This window comes from Chlamydotis macqueenii, chromosome 2 (assembly GCF_036417535.1).
Source record: "Chlamydotis macqueenii isolate bChlMac1 chromosome 2, bChlMac1.mat, whole genome shotgun sequence".
NCBI classification, from domain to species: Eukaryota; Metazoa; Chordata; class Aves; order Otidiformes; family Otididae; genus Chlamydotis; species Chlamydotis macqueenii.
The window spans coordinates 98,404,652-98,432,225 of record NC_141557.1 but is presented as its reverse complement, the minus strand read 5'-3'; the positions used below and the strand labels follow the sequence as shown (position 1 = coordinate 98,432,225).

Below are 27,574 nucleotides of genomic sequence, written 5' to 3'. Positions count from 1 at the left end.
TTTACCCTTTGTCTAAATTGCTGACCGTGCATGTATTTCCACCGGGGGAAGCAGGAATCAGTGAGGGCTGGAATGGCACAAGGCCTGGGTGTTCACAGGCCAAGCGAGTTACATAAACTCCAGGACGTTAACTAGAACAACGTAGGCTCACGTCTTCCTTGTACTTAACTAATAGTACCTGTTCACAGTTGTTGAGAGTTAATGCCTTCATTCTGTCCTTCAGTAAGTAATTTTAAATCCACAATTTTCCAGTAATAGTTTATAATTAGAACAGGTAATACCGTAAATTAGCTTTAAGCATTAATCTGCAAATACTGTGGAAATAAAACCCAGTATCTCTTGTTTTCAGAAAACTATTAAATCCAAAGTTTATTCACACTTAAACCAAAAATCTACTGTAAGTCTACAAGGATGCAAAGAATACATAGCTGAAGGTAGCAATGGTTTAACATTTTATTGAACTTGGGGTGCTTTACGTGCTGTTTTTAGTGAATCATTGAAAAAAAACCAGAATGTACCTTATGTGTCTGTCTCTATTTATTCACCTGATAATCAAATTGCACAGTAGCAATTCCATTCAGTCCCTTACCTCAAGAAACTGATTTCATAATTAAGTTTTCTGCAATAAACTATTTTACAGCAAAGTAAGTACATACACAAAGTATAACGTGAAAGTGGATTGAGGACGTTAATATACGCTCAATGCAGTGCCATATAAAGACAGTTCTAAAGGAGTCTGCCTCGGTGTTGTAAGCGATGTATGTTAGTATATCCAGCACTAAGACAGCTGTTGGTTTTGGTATAAACACCTTCATATGGCATTGCAGTGCACCGTGCAAACATATTCCACAAGAAAAATGTATTTGCTGACAGCAAAAATGGCTGTAACAAATGCGCCAGTAAAAAGCCCCCTAGCCAGTAGAAGCTTCATTCTTCAAACGTGACTTTTACATCCATCTTCTTTCAGAAATCTTATTACATTTTCCCACATCCAAGTCTTCAGAAAGAAACATGCCTAGCAAGTATCAGGGTACACTGAACTTTACTCAAAACAGCATTGCCAAATTTGCCCTCAGATATTTCAAACCTGTTGATCCCAGACCAGTAACGACACACAAACACAGAGCTGTCAGTTACTTAAGAAGTTTTGGCACAGTTAGAGTAGGAACTGTAATTTCTTTAAAAATTGGCACATAGTTTGGATTCGGTTGGCTTGGACCTTGATCCAAAGTCTCGATGATCGTCTGCTTCATATCTCTGCTGGCATCACCTCTCACTGTCAGCAAAGCTGCAATATGGTCATCCCTGCCAGCGGAAAATTGTAAAACTGGCATTAGTAGGAAGCTTCACACAAGTAAGATTTTGTCAAAAATATCACTTAGTTGGCAATCCTTTCAACTCAGTTTCAGCATGATCAATCAGATCTCTAGTCGTGCAGAACTGGCTTTTCCAGCTCAATGTCAAGCACCATTTTGGCTTCTCTTAGGACTCTAAAACATGTTTTATCCTCCCAAAACACAGAATAGAAGTATTTTCATTATTCCTTCGCTATACTATTATGCACTTAAGTACTTCCTAGTCCAGGTCACATTTTATATTAGCATTATTTTTCATAATAAAGTGGCTACATTCTAAAATATGACCACATTTACACATTGCTTTAATATTTGCCAAAGACTACAATGAAACTATGATGTTATCTTTTATCTCTTTATCTTTTAACTTTGAGGCCAAAGAGAAAATTACCTGATATCTGGGTATTTACTGACTAAAGTTGAAACTTCCAGATAGAGCAATGAAGGATCAGTTAGCTTGATAACCTCTGCAATGGCTTCAATGATGTCACAAAGTCCTTCAGTGTCCTCCCCAGAGCCCTGAAAGATTAAAAGTGAAAAAATAAAAAAAATTCCCCAAAACAAAAGCAATCTCCCCCACTATCTATAAACAATCCTTTAATTAGTGTTTTGTCCAACAATGCTCTTGAATTCCCCAGACAGCTGAATTTTCAGACATTAAGAAAAAGAAGTATTTGTGAAATGCCACCGTAAGCCTCTTCCCTCTTTCCCTGTTCTTCATCCAGAGACCTACCCCCAGAGTATCAGTAAAGAAAGTAATGTCTTATAAACAATATGCTGTATTTATCCACATAGTGATGTATTCTTGTCTTTAACTTTTGCAAATTTGCCAGCATAAACATTAGGAGTAACTGATGTGAAAGCCAGACCTCTTCTGAAACATTACCTAAAAATTGGCCTTGCATTAGCTTCCTTCCAGTCATCTGGCCATCAAAGCAGCTTTCAAGAACTCATTAATTGAACTGTAATATCTATTTAATCTCAGGACTATTTTAGTGCTCTTAGTTCCAGGTCATCTGGTCCTGCCGATGTGGTATTGTTCTTTTCATTTATTCCTGAACCTCTTCTATCAATGCCTTAATCTGAAACAGATCTTACACAGAATTGCACGTAATAAAGGACTTTGATGCAGGAGTTGCCCCAACATCTTCCACAGTGAACAGAGATGAACACTGCCCCTTCCCGCCCCACCCCCTCCAGTTTTTCAGGTTTTATCTTTCTTTGCATTCTTTTTGCATTTTGTCATGTTGGCCTTCAGAACTTTCCGGCAGATTCCTGCTCCTTACGCAGTTAAAAAAAGATTTCATTTTTCTTTTAAGCCTATCTTGTACATTGTTTCTCAAATACATTTTTTGGCCTGTGTTTTCGGTTTCTACTGCACTTTAAATGGAGTCAACATAACTTGTTTTGTTGATTCTAATTGAATACGCTGCACATTACTTAGGTAATAAGTAACTGCATCTGTTTGATGGTATTGCCAGGAAAAGCAAAATCCAATTTTCTTGTTTCTTTTTTAATGAACAACTGCTTTTTTCTTTCACTTACTACTACGAGTTCAGGGTACCTATCTCAGTGAAGTGTCCTCGTTTAGGCTGTGGTGGAGTTGATTTTCTTCTCAGTAGCTGCTGTGTTTTGGATTTAGTACAGGATTTGGTATGTGAAGAATGTTGATAATACACTGATGTTATGCGTTGTTGCTATGGAGACCAAGGGCACTTTCCAGCTTCCCAGGTTTTGCTAATGTGCATGTGCAGGAAGCTGGGAGGGATATAGCCAGAACAGTTGACCCAAGCTGGCCAAAGAGAGTATTCCATATCATAAATGTCATGCTCAGTATATAAGTGGAGGTTGGCTGGGGGGCAGGTCTCTCTTGCTCCTTTGTTTGTTGCTCAGTTTAATTTCCACGGTTGCTGCTCGGAATGGGCTATTGGGTTGTCGGGTGGTGAGAAATTGTGCATAGTTCGTTTTGTATATCTTAGTATCCCTGCATTTTGTTATTATCATCATCCCCCTTTGCTATCCTAGTAAACTGTCTTCATCTCAATCCACAAGTTTTCCTTTCTTTCCAATTCTCCTCTTCATCCCGCTCAGGAGCGGAAGGGTGAGCGAGCGGCTGCATGGTATTCAATTGCCGATTAGGGCTAACCCATGACAGAAGCCATTCAAATATTCAGCTGCAGAGAGCTGTATAAACATAAAACAGTAAAAACTGGTGCTCAGAAACTTTAGCTGCAGGCCTGTGTGTGCTCAGAAACTCTGTCTGTGCCCTCAGCTGGCATCCTTGATATTCACAAGTCACCCAACATTTTGGAGACATGGAGATCTAACTCTAGCCATTTTCCCCAAGCAGTAAGCATGTATATTTTATTCTAAATTACAAGGTTAACAGCATTACCCAAAGCAAATACTTACAGCCGCAAGCTTCTTAAACAGAAATCGGAACTGTTCTGCTTCTTTGATCATTCTTTCTGCACCCTCTTTTCTCTCTTCTGCGTTTTTGAAGGATATACGTTTTAACATGATTGCTCTGATGTATTCCACAACCACTCTCCGATGAGCCTCAATAGTCATTGTCTAAAATAAAAGAAAAAGGTTGTGGATTATGCCAATGATACCTGCAAACGTCGCCACTATTTTCAGTCTTTTAACAATTATTAGGCTTTGCAATGTGTAATCACCAGAACACAGTTTTTGCTAACACTACACATTTTGAGTGGCTTTAAATTTTTACAGTGCTAACAGAAATGAAAATCTGTCCTTCCCCAATGAAAATTATGTGCCAATTACGAGAAAGAGAAACAACAAACTCAAGATATCTCTAATGATATATCTGAATTATTTTTGATGAGCACAGGCATATCCAAAGATAGAAGAACAAACATAAAATAGTTTGGATGACCTTTACAACAGACCTGTGCTTGGTCTTGCAGCCTTGCTCTTTATATCTGGTCAAGGAATGACAAGCCATCACAGAGCCTTCTGGTGGAGAACTCCAGTACATTGCATAACGCATTGCAAAGCTTGCCTACATTAACTGTGCTCTGGGTCAAGACTGGAGAGCCAGCAGCAATCACTTTCTCATGTCTTCTTGCCTGCTTTGCTTGTCTTTTTACAGGAAATATCTACTGGTGAGTAAGTGAGTATCTGGTACTAGTGCAAAAGTAATGCTAAGGTTTGCAAATAAATAAGAAAAAAAAACCAAAACAAACCACCACACAAAACACCAAAAAAACCTCACAAAAATTCCATTACATGTCTTTTTCAACTCTAATGTAACGAGAGTCCTTAAATCTCACAACGCCTCAGGTGGGTTTTCTTTCCCCCAAGCATGGTGGCAAAGTTACTTATGATTAAGAAAAAGCTTGTGTAACGGGCAGTCACAAACTTTTAAATCATATTTTATCAGTATATATCAAGCTTTAGTTTCAATCAACATGTGCTTCCAGTTTCAGCCACAATTTTGGAGACAAGTTTCAGAAAAGGAAAATAAAACAGAAAAAGAGAGAAAAAAAAAAATGACAGAATGCAAAGTATTGGAAGCCACAGCCCTCGTCCAGGAGGTAGAAAATGTGATTCCAAGTGCTGCTCTCAAGACTGTGCAGAATTACCAGAGTTTACTGGTTGTTCAGGCGTGGCTTCTCTTGCATTTGAGAGAGGAAAATTAACTCCGCAGAACAGACTGTGGGAAACTGACATGTATGCCCCATTCCACTGAAAAGTAAATGACCACCACCACCTCTACTACAGCTGAGAGAGAACACTCGAGAAGAGCCAACAATGCAGTGACAGGGCATACAAGGAATACAGCGAAGCAAAATGACTAAGATCCAGATCCCCCCTGGTCCAGTACAGTGTCCTACCCGTTGAGCTATAGTCTTTACTTAGAAGCTCTCTCTTGTTGCTTTTCAAAACTGGATTTTCGAAACAGGGTTAGTCAAGAATATTTTAAAACCAGGAAAAAAAAAGCCCACTCCAAATGAGGGAAACCAGAAATGTGTCCCATCCAGTTCTAGAACATACACTGTCTTGTGGGAGATTTTTTTCATGCTAGGAGACAGTGGCATAGTAGATATGATGAATGCCAAAACATGTGTTTGTGATCTTCTTCCCCATAAGGTGACAATAAATGCTACTTGATAAAACATATGTGACTGCAGAGATTGGTACTAACCCTTAAGGAAACTCATGGCAAACACTATAACCTCACAGCAACAAACCAGATCAAAGAAAGCTGTTCCATGAATATATACTAATTCTGAGACCAACCCAACCTCTTTTGTGTACTTTTTTTGAACTGAACAATGTATATAATTCACATACGTAATAAGGCCTCTAGGATCTGGAAACACTGAAGTTTAAGAGGTAATCAGAGAAACTTTAAGGAGTCCCTTCTACTTCTTTAAGAGTTAAAGTAAGAAAGAATAAATGTATGATTTTGACACTGTGTCTTTTAAGCACTTCTACTTAGTAAGAGTTTGTTCAAAGACCTCACCTACATCCTGATCTTGCTAGATTCAAGTATTTCCTAAATCTTAGAGTATCATTTAAGACATGCTACCTTAACTACATGAAATGGACTTTAACTCAATAAAGGATAAAACCCAGTACAATAATTATGCTATTATGTTACACACATTATGCTGTTGTAACAGCACTTTAAACATGAGTTGTACATTTGTTAAACCTTCTGGCACCAATTTAACTATGCCTCATTGTACATACTAAAACTAGGAATTACAGAATGTGAAGTTATTGAAAAAAGTAATTACAGGCCAGCAAAACTAGTTTCAGAACAGCTAATTATCTCACGACAAACTTCTGAGGAGAGGTAGCAAAGTTAAAGCTGGCAAGAATACAATCTAGTAACACACCAATACATTTTCTGGACTAAATTCTGCAACTCTGATCCGTCTTTGACAATGTTCTATGGCTGCAAACAGAAGAGATGAGGGAGAAAGACTAGATTCAGACTTTTGCAATATGACTATGAACATTTTTTCATTTCCAGTGATAAATCAATTAAAATGTCTGTATTCCAAATCTGAATTCCATTCAGTATTCAGAAATTCCAAACCAATATGATATTCAGAGTACATCAACAAAGTATCACAGAATATTTTGCACCTACCTTTTTATAAGGCTTTTTTATTTTTGCAAAGTCATTGAAATAATCCTCTACAGTGACACAGATAGTCCCCACTGCATTAGACCCCATCAACCACTTCTTTGTCATGAGCTCATTGAGATGTGGCTGAGAAGGCAACAAACAATTGATCAGAACAAATTTTTGGTACTTTCATCGTATCAGTGCAGTTACAAAAAAAAAAAACGGAGACAATTTTAACTGCCGTACATTTCTAAACTACACTCCTTCAAAAGGAATAAGCAGTTAGTGGAGGAAAATGATGTGACTGGTTGTCAGAATGACAGTTGCCACAGACTGCTACCCCAACATACACATTGGGGGTGTGTGTGTAAACCAACTGCACTAACCTGAGCATTTGTTTCATATGAGTTATCTAAAATCCTTTATTACATTCTCTATTTAAGTATCTATGCTAAATAAAAAAATACAGGTGCAAGGACAAAACCGGTATAAGAGCAGATTATTCCAATTTTAAGTATGAGGCACTTTTAAACTGTTGTGATAATGCAACTTCATGCTGGATTTCTCGAACTGCTTCTGGCTACTCAGTTGTTCCTCTTTGATGGCCCCACAAACTTCCTGTGCCTATACGCTTTCCTCCTTTCCCAGAACTTCACAATACATAATTCCAGTCTTGTCTACATCTACATGCTCATCCTGCTATGTTCTCCCCGGAGAAAAAATTCTTTACGTATTAGAGCACGGTATTTTATAAATGGTAATAGTAACATGAAGCTTGAGGTTAATGAATTTCAAAGAACTACCATTAGAGTAGATGGAGTGTCTTCTCATAATCAACGAGCACAGTTAATGAGAACTAAAGGTTCTGCTTAAGAGCTCGAAGTTTAAAACAATTTTCCCATATCTTTCTTACCATGAATCATTCAAGGTGTTGACATGAGTTCAAAATATTATAACAAATGTAACAAGTCCCAGATCACCTTTTTTTTTGCCCCCTCAGTTTCTTTAATTTCCCTGCCTCCCTCCCCATACTCCAAATTTCTTTTTAGCTATAAATTTTTTTTTTTCCTGATGTGTTCTATGCAAGAAGCTAGAATTCTTAAGCATGGAAATCTACCAGTCAGAAAGGGCCCACCTTTAGAGTCAATTAACTATCTTAATTACAGGTGTACTGCACCTGTACAAGGATGATATCAGCAGAAGTTTCCCAAATAATTCTTAAAACATCAGACTAAGTACAATCTGCTAGAAAATATTCTCCTATGAAATATACTTAAGCAACCTTTCAGTCCCCTACGTGCAAACAATACCAGTGAAGAACAATACTGACATTTACTGGGATTTTGCTAGCACACCACATATAAAATATGTTTAGCAATCAAAAGACTTCATAACTACTTCATTCCTGAATTATTCTTCCTTGTAAAATAATACTTCTGTTTTCTTGAGGAAAAAAAGTTCTAACCTCTAAATCCATGAAGACTTCATCTAGCAGGCTAGAGCATCCTTCTTTGGCAATGATGTCTAAAGTTGCATCCATGCTTGTATGACTGCTTGACAACGAGTCTTCCATTTCAGTTTTCAAGTATTTTCTTTTCAGACTGATTATAGATTCTCTGTGACAAATAACAATGCTTTTTTTCACCCACTGAGGCACAATTGCATTACTACTAAATTTTCAGAGTGCATACACAGAAAGAGATATATCGGATAGTCTTGTTTTTGCAAGGGGAAGTCATGTTTGGTGCTTGCTTTGGAGGCCTTAATTTACTCTCCAGCATGATTTTAGATTGATCAACCTGGACTACTTGTACACTGGTAACAAACTACTGCTGATTTGTAGACTTGAAAATGACAGCAGATATAGATCGATATGGGGTTGGATTGCTGAACGCTGAAATGAGCAATGAGGGTTTCTTTCTCCTGTTCTGATATTCTTAGTAGAGTAAGCTCTACCCTTTACTTTTCTCCAGTTCAGTTCACCTTGATCACACTGCTTGAAGGTGAACTATGAGAAATCAGATGTAAGAGAAGGTGTGGGCCCCAGAGAGACTAACTGAACTGACTTTTTCAAATTCTGAAAGTTGAAGATAAATTTTCCTTTGGCAATTAAATTCTTGGAATAACAAGCGGGTTTTTGCCAGTGAGGGGCAATGGCTTGCATGGCAAAGGCAAGAGCAATCACACTATCTGCCTCCTACAACAGCAATATATTTAAACCTGTTATCTTTGTTTAGTCAGCTAAACTATCTTAACTGAAAGCCTCTTTGTATATAAAAGAAGAGAAGGTCCTGGGAACGTGCAGTATTACAAATGAAATATCAATACTTATTTTTCTCACAATACTGCAAGAACATGCAGACTTACTTAAAGGTTTGACAGTTGTTGATGACCGCAATCATATATTGAACGTAGCATTGAGGATACTGGCGATTTTTAAGATGTTCTTCTTTATATACCTGTGCTTCATCTTTGTACCTGTAACATATAAAAGGAATGGCATTAAACAAAGAAATCTGTAATAACTCAAGTATATCTGTAGGACCAAATGCTCCATAAGGGCCTGTCAGGTATTTAAAAGTATTTTATAAAGGGCTTGTTGCTCATGTGATGTTTAGTCTCTCTGTTCTGGGCAGAATCCAGCCAAGGAGGTGTTTTCTGTCTTCCTTATGAGAAAGAGATGTAAATTTGAGATATAAAAGAAAGCAGAACTGACTCCAAAAATTAAGAGTCATTTGCAGAGAGGAACTGAAAGTGCCAGAAGAACTTCTACAGTGAAACTGGGGAGGGAGAAAGTAAGAAAAGGGAAGGGAAGAAAAGCTTGGTTGGCATGGATGTGATAGGAGAAAGAGCAATAAAGAAACATCCACAAAAAAATCAAGCATTGGAATTGCAGGAAGAAAGGCTGAGGCAGAATAAAGCATCTGTATTTTTAAAAATATGTTACCTGGTTAGAAAGGAATTCATTTGTTGAAGACATAGAAGGAGTACCTTTGTTTTCAAATCTTCATTTATCTGAGCAGCCACCTGAAGATTCTGCTCAAACATCTAAGTTAAAAATAGTTTAGTTAGAAAGACAGGCCTTTATCAGTAGTAAACCAAAGACAGAACTCCTATCTTGTTTGAGACTGTCACTAGCAGCAGTTCTACATCTGCTTCCTTTTTGGTTTTTTTTTTGTTTGATTTTTTTTTTAACAAGCGCAGACAATTGCTGCTGACTAAACAAAAAAAAAATCACTACTTCCATAAGCATAATTAATAAATTGTTGATAACCATTAATGCATGCTGCAGTTCCCTCCTGATACTGAAAACAGTTGCATTCTTTCTTCAGAAAAAAAAAAGTAATTAATATTTCAAATTCAGCAAGAATTTGGCTTTACAGTGGATCAATGTTCTTCAGTCAGCTCCTGCAGCTAGTAATGAATACCATGATAACTCAAATTTCTTTGTTTTCCCCATATATGAAAGTAGTAAGTTCATATTAGTGAAGCCGAAGGGACCCCTAAACTTCAGAAACACTACTAGGCACAAGATCTAGGTGACCAACAGGGAACTGTGTTTGAGAGAAGGGCGACTGGGAAGGAAGGGTACAAAGCCAGGTGGAAATACGAGCTGCTTTTATGCTGAGATGATTTTGAAAGTTTCACTGTTACATGAATATCAACACTGCAGCCTTTGACAGCATGATGCCAGAGCCAGTCAGCCACAAGTTTCTTTGACATCACACACTTCCTGAAAAGGATTAGATGAAGTCAGCCTTGGCACTAATACAAATGTGAAAGAATGTGGGAAAAATCCTGGTGTAAGACAGGAAAAAAAAATAAGGTCGGAAACAAATGCAAGAAGAAGAGGCCTTCTGTCTTTCATTGAAGGTACCTAACACAATATTAGTAAAGAAAAAATTAGAAAATGAGCATAATAAGCTGACATTTTTCTGGTTAACAAAGGTCACTTTAAAAACTTCCCATTTCAACTACCAATGGGGTGGTGCAGGTGTTTGTTTGGTTTTTTTTGGTGACTTTTTTATTTTTCTTTTTTTGCTCTTAGAAATAGCCTTAGCTTTTCTGTTTTGAGGCTATTCAATAATTTGGACAGGTATTAATGTTAACTGAAGTTGTATTTAAACAGCAACATTCTTCATCTTCAACAGAACTTTTCTTTCCAGTTTTAAGGCGTTTGTATAATGAATAATAATTTATAGCAACAAATACATGCCTAACTACCTCAGCACTGTATTAACAACGGATATTCTAATAACTTACAAACATCTCATCTGGTAGGCTTATATTAAAAATTTACATGAAGAGACCTAAGTAAAAGCACTTAACTAAATAGAAATATTAATTAAATAGGCTGGGAAAAATATGCTTCTAATCTACATATAAGAATCATAGAATGGTTAGGGTTGGAAGAAGAACTAAGTCTAAGATTTAAAGCAAAAAAGGCAAATAAAAAAATCTCAAAAGAAACAACTCCTCCAATTAACAACTCTTGAGGGAAAAAAAAAAAAACCAAACTTACTTCAACAGACATAGAAACAATGGCATTCCAAACAGTTTGGTTTCTGCCCCACCTCCCCATCCCTCCATTCTCCTAAATCCATGTACTTGCTTCTGGAGATTTTCTAGAATAACCAATTTATCTTCTACCTGAAAAACAATAGCTGGGAGAGTAGTCTGATAGTACCCATCTTGATCTGCTTCTGGTTCAGTTTCTTTTATCCAGTCTTTTTTATCTGTCTCCAGTGCTTTTCGTAGCCAGCCAATGATGTTAGACTACATTAAATAAAACAATCAAGAAAAAGAAAATTTTTTTTTTTTAATTTAACAGAACAAAAAATTCCACTACAATATTTGGAATAGCAGCCATTTCCATAATGAAGAGTGGCATAGTAACAGATAATGTTGACCACTCTTGTCTCTCTAGATCTATTACCATGTTATTTCTCATGAAAATGACACATTTTTGTGACTTTAAGATCAATATTTAAGTTGATGCTCACAATATTTAAGTTGATGGTCACAATTAGGAAATACTTTCATTTACCCGAACAGATCTAGTAGTATTTTGTTTATAAACAGTTTTAAACACAACATCAAAAGAAATAAAGTAGAAGTGCAAGTGGGTAGAAAAGCACAGAAGTGCAAGGGTAGAAAATTGGACCAGGCTGAGTCCTGTGAAACAAACAGGCAGTTCCAGTATTTTCTGTCTTAAAAAGAAGATACAGCCAAAAATCAAAACCAGCAAAACAAAACCACTCTGTCTTTAACAGAATAGCAGCTTTGTTTTATTTTATTTAGAGAATGTAAATACAACAATGTTCTCCATATAATATTTTTTCAGTAAGTAGGGAAAAACATTTCTGAAAAAACAGTATAGTTGGGTTTTTTTTTTTTCATCTTAAGAGGGGACAAATTGAATTCAAAGGCTTTTCTAAGTCAAGCCAAAAGTAGCTTGAGAAAACAAACCCATGTTTTTAAATATAAGTGCAGAAAAATAAACTTGCATAAAATCTTTGTAAAGCTAATGTGAAGCAGAGCCTCTACTCCTTGAGACATAACAAGATCGGTTCATATTATTGTGATGAGTATCAAGTCCAAGTAGTTGCTGTTGTTGGACATATTTTAATAGCTAACACACCCAAAGAAGCAAAAGAAAATATCCCTACTTTGCTTGGCAGAGCTCCTAAACTTAGGAGTAGGAATTCAATTGGGCAAGGTAGGAACAGCAAGTCCAAAGTTCCAACTATCCCAATATGCACTCTCAGAGGCAATCAACAGCACATCTTTTAAAAAAAATACATTTAAAAACCTGACAATCACATACTGATTCCTTTGCCCGTTTCCAGTTGACCAATTTCCAGTGATTCTTAGGATAACCAAGAAGCAGCGTCTTTATATTTAAGATGCACTTGAAATGGCATCCACTAAAGGAAATTACACTCATGCAGTCAACAGGCACGAGAGAAAGAAGACTGTTAAAAGAATCAGACTAGCAAACGTGAATATCCTAATCACCTTGAAAAGATCACATCTGTATCAATTATTGATGTAGCTACTATAGGGACCAAGCTGCATTCAGTTGCTTGTAAGTATAGTAATATCTAATAGACTAGCACTATGAATTTACATGTATGAACACTGGAATTCCTTCCTTTCTAATAAAGTATGATTAACACAGTCTGTAAAGCATAATTATTCCTTGAAATGGCATGATTCACATCTATTAAATAATCTGATTATAACTTTATAAACAAACCTACACACAGTATATGAAAATTTATAAAAAGTAATGATATCTAGTTCATTTGTCACAACAGTTTTCTCTGATGGAGGAACAGCACTCAGGCACTAATGCAGCTATACATTCATCCAAAGGTGTCTGAATTATTATTACTCACAGTAAGTGTTGACATATACTTGCTGAGAAGCTGGTCTACCACACTTTGCGAAATCAGAGGATTCAGAGAATTTACATCTACTTCAGGAGACAGTTCTGAATATCCCATCATCTCTGTACTGAGTTTAAAAAAAAAAAAAAAAAAAAGAAAAGACATTGCAGATTAGTAAAGAAAAATGAGATGAAGAAGTTAAAAACTATGCAGCTCTTTCTATGCAGCTATGATCACTGTAAGGGGCACATTTCCAGAATCTATAAATTTTAAAAAGTTCTTAATTGTAACTGCAAGAATAAATGCATTTACAAAGAATGTAAAATAAAACTATCTGAAAGAAAAAACAGTATGTAAAAAGCTATAGCCCAGCATATATTTAAAAAAATGCTACAGTAATTTTAAGTATTCAGCCCTTTCATATGCTTCTAACTTTTATGTACGAGAATTAGCAATTGCTTAAGACTGAATAAAAGCCAACTGGTTCAACCTGTGGGCTCTTAATAGGGGACATTTTTGTATCTTTTAAATTTCAGAGGTGATGACAGACAACTTACACATTCTGAATTTCAGAATGGGTAAGATCAGTGAAAAGTATGAAATACTCAGAAAGCTCAGAGTTCTCAAAAGAGCTTCTGATGCACTACTTGTATTATACCTGTATCAAAGCTAAAACATATTAAAATAAAGTCTAACAATGCTTCCCGTATTGGTAAGGAAAAAAACCTAATGTAAGAGGAGGTGGCATCTTGCCAAACCAAAAGACCACTTCATGGCTACTGTATTAAAACAGCACCATTAGCTGTACTTGGTTGCAAAGGAAAATTCTCGATTTTATAGGATTAGAATGAAACTAGAGCAACGCTCAAAATATTTTGGCAAGGATTATATAAAAAAATACTTTACAGTGATATTTTGCATCTATAATTTATAAGATATTATATAATTGGTTGCTTGTGTAACTAAAACAAAAAAAAACAAAGCTATGCCAAATCACAGCATCGCAAGTACTCTTAATATTTCATGCTCAAACAAATCAATATCTCAAAACCACACTCTTCAGAGAGCGCTTTATTAACAGTTGATGGAAATATATTCAATCATAATAACTTAAATTGTTTCACATTCCATCTCTAGTGTGCTTTTCAGAAGGAAGCCACAAATTCTGTATCTGTGGCAGCAACTATAAAAAACAAACAGCAAATAATAATAATAATAATTAAAAAAATCCTAAACAAGTGTTCAGTTTGTATATTTCTACAGGTTAGCTATTCCCTGGGTACATGCAATGAGTCAGCACAGTAGTGCTTCCACATCATGAAGAAAAAATCTCAAAGCACCAAAAAACTATACTATGGCTAACTACTTAAAAACCAAATTTCTTGTCTTTGAAACCATAAAAACTACTGTAACTGAACACTTTGCACTTGTATTATCTTCCTGAGCCTGCAGGAAAAGAGATTGAAGGTATTTTAAGTGGCTCAAGTTATTCAGAAAACTGAATTCCATTCTATTGCTGTTTACATAAAGAATAAATGTAATAGCAGGACCTGCTCTAGGCTTATTCCGGAGAAATGTGAGAATCTGTTTATAGCACCGTGCCGTATTAGAAAATATTTCTAGCCTCATCACACCTACTTCACAAGGCCACAGAGACATTAAACCTTTCTCAAAGCTTACCAACTGAAACACCACAACAAAAGACCACAGGCTTCTACCTCCAGCCCCCAAAGTAAAAAATTCTTCCTATACACAAGTTTTCTTTCCTGATTGCCACAACCCAAGCGTCTGGGGGAAAGGAAGTGATAGACAACTCTCTTAAAAGTGTCAGCAGGCTTCTAACCATAGGGAAGAGTTATTTCTCTTAAAAAAGTTGATAATCAAGTTGAAATTCCAACCAGAATTGTATTATCTGGAAAGCAGCTGGAAAGCTATTTTCGAAGACTTCTATTCTGCCTCCTGTGCCAGGCTTGCCACAGATCCTGCTTCATCTTGTAAAAAAAGGTACTTGATCTAGAGACAGAATCCAGCTAGGTATATAGCACCACTCCTTGGAGTGAAGATTGTTGACACTGGCTGCAGCAACACTGGTGAACTCTCTTAGCTGTTCTGGCAAGACTTGATCAGTATCTGACAAAATGATGTTACGAATATGGGCATCAGGATCTTACAAGACTTCTATTTTCCCCAAACCACACATCAGAGTCCTGGGTTCAACCTGGTACAGGTTTAGTAATAGCAGTATGTTTCCAAAGCTCTCATTGATTTAAATATGAAAGAGAAATACATCTAGCACAGTAAAACTGCATCCCACTCAAATGTTTAAGGCTGTTATGCCACATGGAGCATCATTTTATTTCTCAGTTATGAGCTGAATAAAGTTCTAAAACCTGCTTCCAATATATGCTCTGGTAAAGTAGAACACGATTATTTTAAAATTCCTAGATTGCAAATATTGGAAACACAAGTTATATGTGGCTTTCTTATCAATCTATTACATGGAAAAAACCTCAATGCATCTCTTAATTCATAGGTATTTTCTCAGCTGGTTTTGAAACGCAGCTGTAATATGCAAATACAAGTACAAATGTATATGTCCCCTCTAACAGTCAATTAAATTTAATAAAAGTAGAGAAAGATTTCCAATATACAGTGTTCCACAGAAGTGAACAAGGAATAGAACAGCAGTTTAGAATCTATTTTTTACGCAGGGAAAAGAGGGTAAATATCACAAAATGTAGTTCTCATCATGTCATATAGGCCGTTGTCTTTCTCAGTTCATTATAAACACATCCCTATAGAGAATTCTTCATTGTATTGTTAAGAGATGTCCAGCAACTAAGACTGGGTAAGCTCTGCAAGTATCTCACTTGAGCACTTTACTTTTCCCGCTCACAAGCCTGAGGTGATTTCTTCTTCCACTATCCACTACAAACATACACAACAGCTAATTATCATCCTTTTTATAACAGTTTATTGTTATCTATAAGAAGACAATTACCGTATTGCCCTCTCAGACTTTTTTTTAAGAAAAAGATACAAACTCAAAGCTTTAATTTTTTCTCTATTTCCTCTGATTTCCATCACATTTGTTACAAGGATATAAAGAGGAGAAGTGCATTCTCGGATTTCTTCTGTATCTGCTTCTCTCACTATTTCACTTCCTTTACAAGATTCTGTCATCAGGTGCTACAACACACACAACTTGCTTTAGCAGGAATGATCCCTTTTTCACTTATTTGCTTTTTAAGTAGATGCAACGCTGGCTTTGCTCCCTTTGCCCTTCCTATAACAGAACACATAGATAATTCAGAGCTAAAGCTCTCTCAATCCAATTCAATAGCAATCCGCACTGCTTTCTGGGGGAAGGGCGGAAGGGCAATTTTAAGATCAAGAACTGCCTTACTGGAACATCAGTCCCAGGACACAGATGAAGAAACCTGGGAGCAGGATTTCTGCCGAAGTCATGCCCCTATAGATAGAGGAGTTCACATACTTCTGATTTTCATTCACTGTGGAATTATTCCTCTGGCCTTCTATTAACAAAGAAAAGGCCAATGAACTCAGCTCCTTTATCTTATCAGTAGCTGCATCTCTCATATATCCCACACAGACATTTAAGTATGCATTAGTGGGTGCTCCTCATTGTTCCTTGCAGGGAAGAAAAGCAGGAGAACTCTGCAGTGCAGAGCAAAGCACAGAGCTCTAAACACAAAATAAATCTTAAAGCTGGTTATAAAAATTCTACACAACAGTATCATCTCCTAACTATCTGCTTTATGGTGTTATGCTCTAAACCTATCAATCATCCAATTTGTTGAATTAGTGAGACCGAACAACTGAAGATAGCAAACGTGTACTCAGACTCTGAGTCAATGCCAGCTATTGAGAACAGGATTAGTCATAAGCCACAGAAAGGCTAGCATTACTTTTTCCCAAACAAATCAGTTGCCCTAGTAACTACATGCCAGCAAAAACTAAACAGTTGCCATTTGAGCTGTTTCTACCAGGACGATTAAAAAAAAAAAAAAGCATAAGTTATCACAACAAACCACACAACTCAAAAGAAAAGAGTTTAAGAGTATCGCAGGAGACCACCTGTAAGCAGAAATTCTTCTAAATAAACAAATAACCAGATAGTTCTGTGAGAAAACGTGAAGGAAGTTACTACATTCTTTCCATTTAACACTAATGAAGCAATACTCAAACAGTCCCAACCCCTGTGAAAAAGAACAATAGAAAGTTAACAACCATAGAAAACTTCTGGGGCTGTGGCCAACAACATTTTGTTCTACACACATGAGCTCAAATACTTCAAACAACGGGCACACAAATACAAGGTGACTGTCACTTCAAGCAGGTCTTTAACTGCATTAAAAATCAAAGCTTACAAAGTAACTCCAAATCACATATTAGAAAATGCAAGCAAGTTTTAAGGAGCAATTTCCATAAAGCAAAATGCGTAACAAACTTATTGGTTTGATATTTTTTACTATTATTGCTCTTCTGTTTCATCTTCTTAAATGTTAAGACATGCAAATGTTAGAGCATAAACTGTGTTTTGCATGCTTACTCTCAACTACTGCTAACAGATGAGATAAGGAGACCTTACCTTTTGTATGTATTTAAAACCCAACTTAGAAGGCTAACAATCTCATTTGCTTCCAGATCTTCTGCAGCAAGCTCTTGCATGCGGGTGGACAAAGCCTGATGATACATATTTAGCAATTTGTTGAAAATGTCATAATGTGGAGGAAAACATTGATCCAGCAGGGTTTTAGCCACGAGCAGGTCATCAAGGACATATTTACGTATGATTTCCAGATGGCGCACAAGCCACATTTTGTCAGATTCTCTAGTATCTGCTTGAGTGCCTTCAATTCGTGTGCTCACAGTTCTTTCCAAAATGTTGAACATTTTTTCTTTCCACTTCTTTGGTCTACCAGGAGGTATGAACCCAGTTTGTTTTTTCCGGTCTAACATGCGCCTGTCAATTTTCTCCTCCCGCTCAATTATCCTAACAACAGAAACGAGCAAGGTTGGATCTCGACGGACTGTAACAAGAGATCTTTGAACCACCATCCAAAGTTGCTTTGCCAACTCCTCAGAAAGTTTCTGCATATCCCCAAAGTACGTATGGATGAGGTTCATGTCATGTGTGTTTTTGCTGTCCATGCGATACTGTTCATACATCAGGTTATCACGAGAACATTCTAAATCCATCAGTTTTCGATGAGCTTGCAGAAGTTCCCCTCGCTCAATCAGATCTTGGGTCTCTCTGACTATCTCTGGAACTGAAAGAAAGGCAAAGAAGAAGAAAAAAACAAGAGTAAAACAACACAATCAGAACATAAAAAGTAAATACAAGACCACCTTTTTTAAAATGCCATGAAACAAATTGCAACACTAGCTTTCTTATATAAAAGGCACTTAACTTGCTTGACTAAAAGTCACTTATCCTGTTGAACCTGCTGCATATACCCAACAAACACTAAATTTTACCTCCTTCTTGAAGGAACAGTTTTTGCCTGTCCAAGGCACAAGGGAAGAACAGGGGTAATTACCCATGCTGCTGAACTATTGAGGAGATTTTTCTTTATTGCTTTTCAGTATTTGAGGAATACTATAGAAGAGAATTAGGATTCTGGGGGGGAAAGAACTCAAAAAGTGTCAGCAGAAAAATTGTCACTGCAAAAAAAGGTAGCTAGTGATAAAACTCACAGCCCCCAAAAAAGGTTGGAAAAGACAGTTATATGTAATCATTAATCATGATGAAAACAGCTTGGTTTATAAAACGTGTTTTGCTCTGTGTGAAGTTATCATCAACTATACTGTTTTAACAGTCTTGGGGAGAGATGCTTCACACTAAAATCCTCTCAGAATGCCAGAAATTGTCTCAATTGCATTAATCGGTGTAAAAGAAAACAACACTCCCAAAATAACAAAGCATTGGAACATACAGAATTTCATTGTTCTTTGGTTTTTATTGTTAGACATTGCAAATACAACTCTCTACGTTGCACACCATATCCCAGTTTGGTACTGTAGCAGTTAGATACATTCTTACAGACACTAAACAAATCAACCTGGTATGACTGTGAAACAATTTTTCTTTATAGGTACATTTTGTGAATTACTAACAGAAAAGGAGAGAAAAGACTATATAAAAATCAAAGGGGTATGACAGGTTTTGCTCCCATTATACAGGTAAAATTCTTAAAATTACTTGTAAGTAGAAAAGTCCAGGCAAGGAATTCACCCTGATTCAAGATGCAATGGAAAGTGCACCAAAAAGGCTGCATAAAAGGACAGAGGTGATCCCATTTTCTTTGTCTTTGCACTATCCATTATATCTTATTAATCTTATTTGATTTTGCAAATTCGCAGTTGTGCAGTGGTGCAAGGAAGAAGTGTCTCCCATATATAATTTCTTTATGCGTGCGTTGGTTTCTGTGATTGTGCTGCCTGATTCTGAAGCAAGGACTGTGCACAGTTGAAACAAAACTTCAGGTAGTTTATACTTATGTTTGTAACAGTCATGGAAATCCTTGAGGCTCCTAACTTACGTGAGGAAGACTGGCAGGGAATTTTTGACTAGAGATTTTGCTGTTTCATATTTTGCCTTTGTTTGCAAATTTTTTCACTTCCTAAAATCATTTGGGACTATTTTTACCCAACAAGCTTGCTGTAGGTGCCCAGCTCACCGGCAGCATTCCAGATCTTTCAGAATTTTCTTTCTGTACATGCTGTTTGCATATTTCAGTCTTTTATAGTAAACGTGTTGTCTCTGCTGCTGATTGTTAGCAAGAAGCTTCTTTGTGACTTGTGTCTGATGAAGAAATAGGCCAGACTAGAATTTCTTACAGCACAGTTTAGACTCGATATACATTAAATGGTTACCAGCTACTTCCCTGAACACACTGTGTAGACGATTCTTCCTTAAGGCTTAAAGTTCTCAACATTACTTGATAACCTTACAGTTGTTAGTTTCATTTTAAAGTGCTTTCAGTATGTGATGCATAATATAAAGAACATTAGATTACCTGAAAATATGTTCTTGAGATTTTCTACAGCAGCTGCCAGTTGGCTATGTTGCACTACAGCATCCTTAACATCCTTGAGGTTTTCTATGGTGTTGATGCTCTGTCTCCAGTCCTTATTGACATCTATTAAAGACTGCTGAATGTCCTTTACATCATTCAGTGCATTGTGCAGTTGACTTAAACCTGTTCGTACTCCATCTAACTGTGACTGGATTGCTGCCTTAAATACAAACAAACAAAAAAAAAACACCCACAAAGAACAAACTCATATTAATCATTCTAAGTTCTGTATTTTCAACATTTCTCAAGAACTAATTTTCATTACAGTATCTAACATTTCCAGAGAAAAAAAAAATGAAAAGATAATATTATAGCTTATTCAAAATGTGTAACTTGCTCTGTGTGTGCCTACATTCTTTTTTTATGAAGTTCTGAAGTTGCATCTAGCTTTAAAGGACCCAGATATAACTGGTTCACCCACAAAGCTAACATAGGAGTTTGGGCAGATAGATCATCATCTTTAGAAATCTATATTAAATCAAGACCATGGGAAGGCAGAATGAGATTTCTTTGAAATGAAGTTATCAAGGAAGCGCAAAGGAGGATATCAGAAATAAGCGGATCCAGCTATTTCAACAGAATGCTTGGTATGTACAGATTCACAAAACATTTCACTAAAGCAAACACAAATTTTGACTGGCAACTGAAAAATGTTCTAAAAAAAAATTAAATTCTGAAATGTTCTAAAAAAACCCCTCTGGGGTTCAGGCCTGTCATGCCTGAAATCCAAGAAAATCAAAAGAAATTCAGTCAAAACAAAAACCAACAAAAATCCAAACTGAATAAAATTTCGACACTGTGAAACATCAACAACCAGACCAACAATCCAACTACTGGGTTATTTTGGCATAAAGAAAGGTTATTATTATAGATGTATCTTGTGACAGGTGATATTTGAAATAGTGACTCTTCAAATAGGCTGTCAGTTCTGAATATCATTTGACAGTCCAGACACCTTACAGAATGCATTCTAGTGCCATCTGAGTGAAAGCAACTGATCACATCCACAGCATGATTTTTTTTATACATGCATTTTTAAAAAGATGTGACTAAGATAAAATCAGGTGAATGGAAAATGAAACTGGAAATAACAGACTGCAAAGGACAAGCCAAAATCAAGACATCAGTGAGAACTCAGTTGCATATCTTAAGAACGTGAAGTAACCAGTAAGGAAATGAGGCACTAATGGTTTTGCTAAGCTCAAAACACATTTTTTTTTGCCATACTTACTAAGGCCAGAAAGTGTGGGCAGTCACAGAACTTTTTGTCTGATACTAGAAACCAAAGAGGAAATCCTGGTAACTATTATGTTTTAAATGTACTGGCAAGTCCCAGAAAAATACAATGATTCTAAAACTACTGCTATTTATGTACTTTCAAATTCCGACATGCTGATTTTATTGATAAAAATGTATTTTCCTGTTAGACTCAGTACAATTAGGCAGTGGTAAGGCATTTTTATACACTATCTATCTGCAGAACTGCTGCATTAACACATTTTTCCCCTACAGGAACTGAGGTAATTAGGATACTCAAACATTCTATATGATACTCAAACACAGTCTTCTGAGGCTGTCTATAAAGTATTTTAAAAATCACATGACCATTAAACCTTCAATACTTCTGATTTGCTATTTCAATTTCTTCTGAGGCAGATCTTCCAAGTATTACATATGCAAAGTTTTGTCTATTTAACTTTTGCAGAAACTTGATCACGTTACACAGAAACAACCATTAACATTAGCCACTGACACAAATGGCCATGGAAAATTCTAAAAACAGACATCCACCCATGTTCAATTTGTCTTCTAATAGTCAGTTGGGGCCAGGGAGCGAGGCATGTCCTAGCACTGTGGAATTCACTTCCTAGAATGCATATTCATCTTAGATTGGACTAACCATCACTGTATTAAAAAAAAAAAATGAAAACCAAACCAAGCCATCCTAGGAAGAGGGCTTAAAGCTTCATTTTTGTCTCTTTGCAAATGACAGCCCTCAACATTAAGCCATGGAACCAGGATCCTGACTGTCTGGTCTCCCTAGAGTCCTATGGCTCAAATTCATGATTGCACAGCAGCTAAGAATCAAAAGGTAGATGATTCAATCATGTTTACATTCAGGCAAGCCCATGATGTAGGAACTCTCCTAGGACACAGTATTTCTTCAGAGTAAGAGAAAACCAAAACCCAAGTTCTCCCATTGACTAAGTGCACAAAGATGGCCGTCAATGCTCGTAACTCCTCAGGCTCTGGAATAGAGCCCAGGCAGCACTTTGCCTACATTTTGGACTGCAGAGCCCAGAAGTACCAGCCTACAGTGCTAGCTGGTGCTTATCCATTCATCAGAGTTCTGCTACTAATCCTTAAAAATACTGCTTCACTAACCGCCATCAGTCTCACGCACAAAGCAGATGAGTTTGATTGCAAAGCAGTTGCTCCTGTAAGAATTTATATAACACAGGAAGAAATGCAGAGAAGAATATAAGAAACAGACATAATGAAATATTTGGGAGAGGATGCAGAGAGAGGGGTAAGATAACCAACTGGAGGAGATGTTGGCTTTTTGGGCAGAACACCATTCCACATCTCTGCTGCTTCATCACCATAAGTGACACACAACTATGAGCCTGATTTTCTACTCTTCACGTTTGATAGACTTGATTATCTTGACTCATTGGACGAAAATGATGACTAAGATCAAAACATACCCAGTCAGAAAGAAGCACCAGTATGTTCATACTAAAAGATCTACCAAGTGTTTGTTCATACAGATAAAGCAGTTGACATTTTTCAACAGTGATCCAACTTGAAAAGTCAGCAACTCCTCCAGCTGATGATCCCAATGACCCTGTCTGTCTCTCCATCTTCCACACCATACACATACCCTTGCTTTGTATTTAAATTGTGCATTTCTTACATATTCTCTCACTCCTATCCATTACGGTAATTCTTACTGGAAAAACTGCTTTGCTATCGATTGCATCACTAACCATCACCCGTTTCAGGAATGCATCCTCAATGGATTAAGGGGTATTGTACTTTTCGGAACAGGTATTTCTGACCATCAATAGATGACTAAAGTTAAGGCACTTCAGGAAAATGACAAGGAAACTTCCTAGCTATAAAGTAGATTTAGGCTTTTACAAAACTTAAAGTTACGTTTAGTCATCACTGTCTATAGAAGCAACCAGTAAATAAATGACTGTGCTCATATATTATAAATAGATCTCAGTAACTAAACAGCTGATCCATTATTAATAGATTCCACTATAAGCTTCCTGCCTTAAATGTGAAAAACCCAGTTCAGGTAATCAGAAAAATTTCTGTTTCTATGCTACAGACGAAATTAACATGTAATTTGCTAACAAATTTGTTCACTGTGAAAGAAGACAGGCTCTCTTCTACTTCATGCAGTCTCTCACAAAGAAGGGGCCATCAAATAGTTGCAAGATAAATGAATTTATTCTGAAATATAAGATTAGATACAGTCTATACCAGCTATTTTGATCTGGTAAACCCAAAAATATTTCCCAAAACACTTTTCTAAGGCTCTGCTCCAGTTACTTAAATGGTGGCTTAAGATGACTGTCGGCTAGCGCGTACCGGTGAAGGAAGAAAACACAGAATTCAGTGATACATAGACACTAAATGTAGCATGATCTTACTTATATTTCAAGCTAAGTCAGTGTGTGCGCATGTGTGCACTCACACGTGCATATGTGAAGGAGTGGGAAAATCATGGGGTACACTTCCTCAAGAGACAAGAATTTGATAAGTTTTAGCTATTTTACATAAACCTATGTAAAAGAGACTAAACTAATTGATCTTTTTCAGATGCAATCATCAGTTTTGTGTTACAAAATCAGAATTCAATCATTAAGACAAAGGTTTGTTGGCTGACAGGCTACACAGCATGAAGGTAGCTGTTCATGGATAAACTGTAGAAGTTACAGGACATAAGAACTCTTGAAATGCTTGAATTAAATTTCAGTTGGATATCTAGTATTAGTTTGTGTTACTTTCAGGATGCAAAGTTTCTGGTTTGGACACAGAGCAAAAATGAAAGTCCATAGCTTAAAACTATCTGAATGAAAATGTAGAAGAAAAACAAAAGGGAAAAAAAAAACAAAACCAAAACCAAACTAGGAAGTACATTCATGCTGTGCTGTGGACAGTCAGGTTTATCAAACTTTGTACCTTGAGTCGAGCTTCTACCGAAGCCTTCTTACGAGCTTCCCTCCTGCGATACTGCTCCACTTTATCCAGCTGATCAGGACGCTGAAGCATTCCTGCTACTCTCTGAACAGCTGTTGCAACTGCTTCCCTATCCGTTTCCTCCATTGCTGATTAGGACCTCAAAATGCCTTCATAATTTAACAGCACTGAAAAGAAATATGACAATTTTTAGAAAATATATTTTCATTTGATCGCTATGTGTCATTTCCAAGTTAACAATTTGAGAACTAACTTTGTCAATAAAAACTGCAACTTGATGGAAGCATCACAAAGCATTACAAACAGTAGTAATCAGAACTCTACGAGAATCACATTTGAAGTCACTTAACTCTGTTTCATAAGTTTACCTGAAATGTTCTCTGTACTGTTTTTTCTCATTTACCTTGCTCTCTATAAAGTTTGTATCAAAAAAAAAAAAAAGAAAGAAAAAAAAGAACAACAACAACAGAAGAACAGCAAATTTTCATTTTTTAAAAAAAAGATTCTATCTTACCCTAGAGTAGGTTTGTGTATTAAAAGGGGAACGAGATAAGCGTAAATAAATCTTGTGGCAAGTCCAAGCAAAAATCCTAACTCTTTCTGAACGAAATGTGGTGGAGCTGAAAGAACCACAGTCCCCCTGCAATAGCTCAAATTTGGTACCAGAAGTGGTGAGAAACATAGTTGTGGAAGCTCCAGATCCAGAGGCCTAACTATAAAACACTTCCATTTACACTATTGATGGAATTATTTTTTTTTTTTAATTTCCTACTCTTTGTTTTCAGTTCTTCCCACAGCATCAGTCCACCAGAGGTGCACATATGCAGGGAAAAATTAATTAAGTATTTCACATAAGTCTCCCGTGGAATTTCTAGTTAAGTCCAGGCATGCATGCAAACTAATATTTAAAATGCAGAAAAGGTAAAATTTCCTGGCCTTCAAACCAGATCTGTTCTCTCAAGCTTCAGTAGTTACTAATAGAAAGCAGGGAGTACTCCAGATCAACAAAGATGCAAAACTACGATGTCCACAGAACTCCAAAGAAAACATCTGGAGTTCCTCATTCCTTCCAAGCAGAAAGGAATATTTTACATCTTCACTCTTGGAATCAAATAGAACATTCTAGGTTCTGCTACCCAAACTACAGATTATACTCTCTCATATCCATATTATTCCTTGAAAGTACCTACTTTCAAGACAGTCTGTATTCACATATCCAGTACATCACTTAATCTCAACAGATTAATTAGTGATCTGATGAACTATACCAGGTGCATAGAACTGGAAGAGCAAAAGTGAGAAAACTCATGGGTCAAGAGAAAGACAGTTAATAGGTGAAGGCATGAGGAAACAAACAAAAAACCCCAAACCAAACAAAATCAAAAAACAAGAGAAGCAAAGGAAATTGCTTACCACCTACCAGAGGCAAACCAGTGCCCCAGTCAGTCTCTGAACAGTGGCCACCCTAGAAGACACCTGTCCCCCTTTTTTCTTCCTCTATCCCATTTTTTTTGTTGCTGAGCATAACATTATATTGTAGGGAATATCCCTTTGGCCAGTTTGAGTCAGCTGTCCTGGCCGCGTTCCATTCCAATCTCTTGCCCTCCCATAACCTACTCAAAGGGAGTGGAAGGCAGAGTAGGGAAAAAGAGAAAGCCTTGATGCAGTGCAAGCACCCTTCAGCAACAGCTAGAACACTTGCGTGTTGTCAACACTGTTTTAGCCACAGATCCACAACACAGCACCATACCGGACGCTATGAAGAAACTTAACTCCATCCCAGTCAGACCCAGTACAGCACTATTAGGATTAGTCATTTTAGAACTTAACAGGATTTAAAAAGATTCCAGGCAAGGGTTGCCCAAGAGCTAGTCTGTAAGATCCTAAATCTGCATCTCAAGTTCCTTCATCCCATATCTCAAGATCTGTATATCTAGTATCTTCAAAAGCTACATGCATAAGTACGTACTTACTCCATAATTACTTCTATACTGTACACTCATGGCTTACTTTACCTCCTCAGTTGTGCAACCACACCCATCACTTCCCTACTAATGGTCTGTTTAGCTCAAATGATGTTTGATTTCCTACTCTACATCAAGGTGCAGGACCTATTCCTACCACCCACACTTCTGAATGAATACTCTGGTTTTGTTAACTCCAATCCATTTCCAAGCTACAAGGACTGTATCTACAATTTAAAAAAAAAAAAGTTACTTTTAAGTATGAACAGAAACGGTATCTGTAGTAGACAGCTTTATGCTGAATTACTGCCTTTATTAACAACTCTGAATACATTCAGCAGAGTTACAACAGCTTTAAGCCACACAGCCACTACCCAGGCAGCACATTAAGTAGACCTTATGAACAAAATCAGTAGTCAGCATACTGTAATCTCTCAACCGATTACAGACTAACTTGCTGAGGCAGACAGGTTGTTGCACAACTACTACCCATTCAAAGGAAGAGTAAACATTAAGAAACCATGACAACTTTACAGAGAGGCTGTTAACCAAAACCACAAACATTTTCAGAGCAAAGCACTGGAAAAAGCGAACAAAAGAAGGTCCCAAGCAGCCTTGGAAAGGCTTCAGCTGCAAGCACACCCTCACCCTCCGCACTCGAGCTCTGGCCGGGAGCCGAGAAGCGAGCCGACGAGGATGACACACTCAGAGGAGGAGGCCCCTGCCCCCTCCAAAAAGAGCTTCTGGGCTAGAGGCGCCCAGCAACACCCCGGTTTGGGGCACAAACCCTCAAAACAAAGCTCGTAGGAAGCCACGGCAGCCCCCGGCCGGCAGCCCGGCTCCTCCCGGCCGCGCTCCCTGAGGGAGGTGGCTGGGCTCGGCTTATTTCGCACGGACGCAGGTGCCCGTCCCTGCCAGGCAAAGGCCGGAGACCTGCCCCCGGGCACGCAGGCGAGCCTGCAGCCCCGCCACGCCGAAATGTCTCGGCTTCGGCAGAGACCGGCGGACGGAGGCCCTCAGCACCCCCTTCGGCCTCGCCATCCCGAGGGGTTCCCTGGATCGGCCCAGCCCGGCCCTGCCCGTCCTGTCCCCCCCCTCCGCTTCCCGTTCGCTGCCAGACTCGGGTCGCGACAGGCAGCGACAGCCCGGGAGGGGCCGGCACGGCGGCGCTCACCTGCCCGGGGCGCTGGCAGGGAGCCCGCGGCGGAGGCAGAAGGCGCCGCAGCCGCCACTTACCGGCTGCAGCCCGCCCCGCGGGAACCCACTGACAGTCCGCCACTGCGCATGCGCCCAGCGCACACCGCGGCCCACGAGCGGGCGCGCAGGCGCAGAACGTAAGAAGCGCCCCCTCTCCCACCCCGCCCACCCAGGTCTCCTCCGCCGCTGGCCGGCGCGCATGCGCGCTAGGCTCCCTCACCTGTGCAGGGGAAGGGCTTGC

The 27,574-nt window shown here is 37.9% G+C and overlaps 1 protein-coding gene across 2 annotated transcripts; it reads right to left on the bottom strand.

Moving 5' to 3' along the window:
- Window positions 1–435: 435 nt before the first annotated feature.
- On the bottom strand, window positions 436–27,425 carry EXOC3 (exocyst complex component 3). 2 transcript variants are annotated; one of them, XM_086740491.1, is made up of 13 exons: window positions 27,311–27,425; window positions 24,155–24,339; window positions 19,898–20,117; window positions 17,467–18,148; window positions 12,864–12,981; window positions 11,113–11,238; window positions 9,410–9,510; window positions 8,830–8,940; window positions 7,928–8,078; window positions 6,484–6,606; window positions 3,768–3,929; window positions 1,747–1,874; window positions 436–1,305 (listed from the first exon to the last, which is right to left on the bottom strand). In XM_086740491.1, the coding sequence occupies exons 2-13, from the start codon at window positions 24,296–24,298 to the stop codon at window positions 1,134–1,136; spliced, it is 2,238 nt and encodes a 745-aa protein (XP_086596617.1). In that variant the 5' UTR covers window positions 24,299–24,339; window positions 27,311–27,425; the 3' UTR covers window positions 436–1,133. The 2 variants fall into 2 exon arrangements, with proteins under 2 accessions (XP_086596617.1, XP_086596618.1); XM_086740492.1 differs by lacking the exons at window positions 19,898–20,117; window positions 27,311–27,425 and having other exon boundaries at window positions 24,155–24,249.
- Window positions 27,426–27,574: the final 149 nt, after the last annotated feature.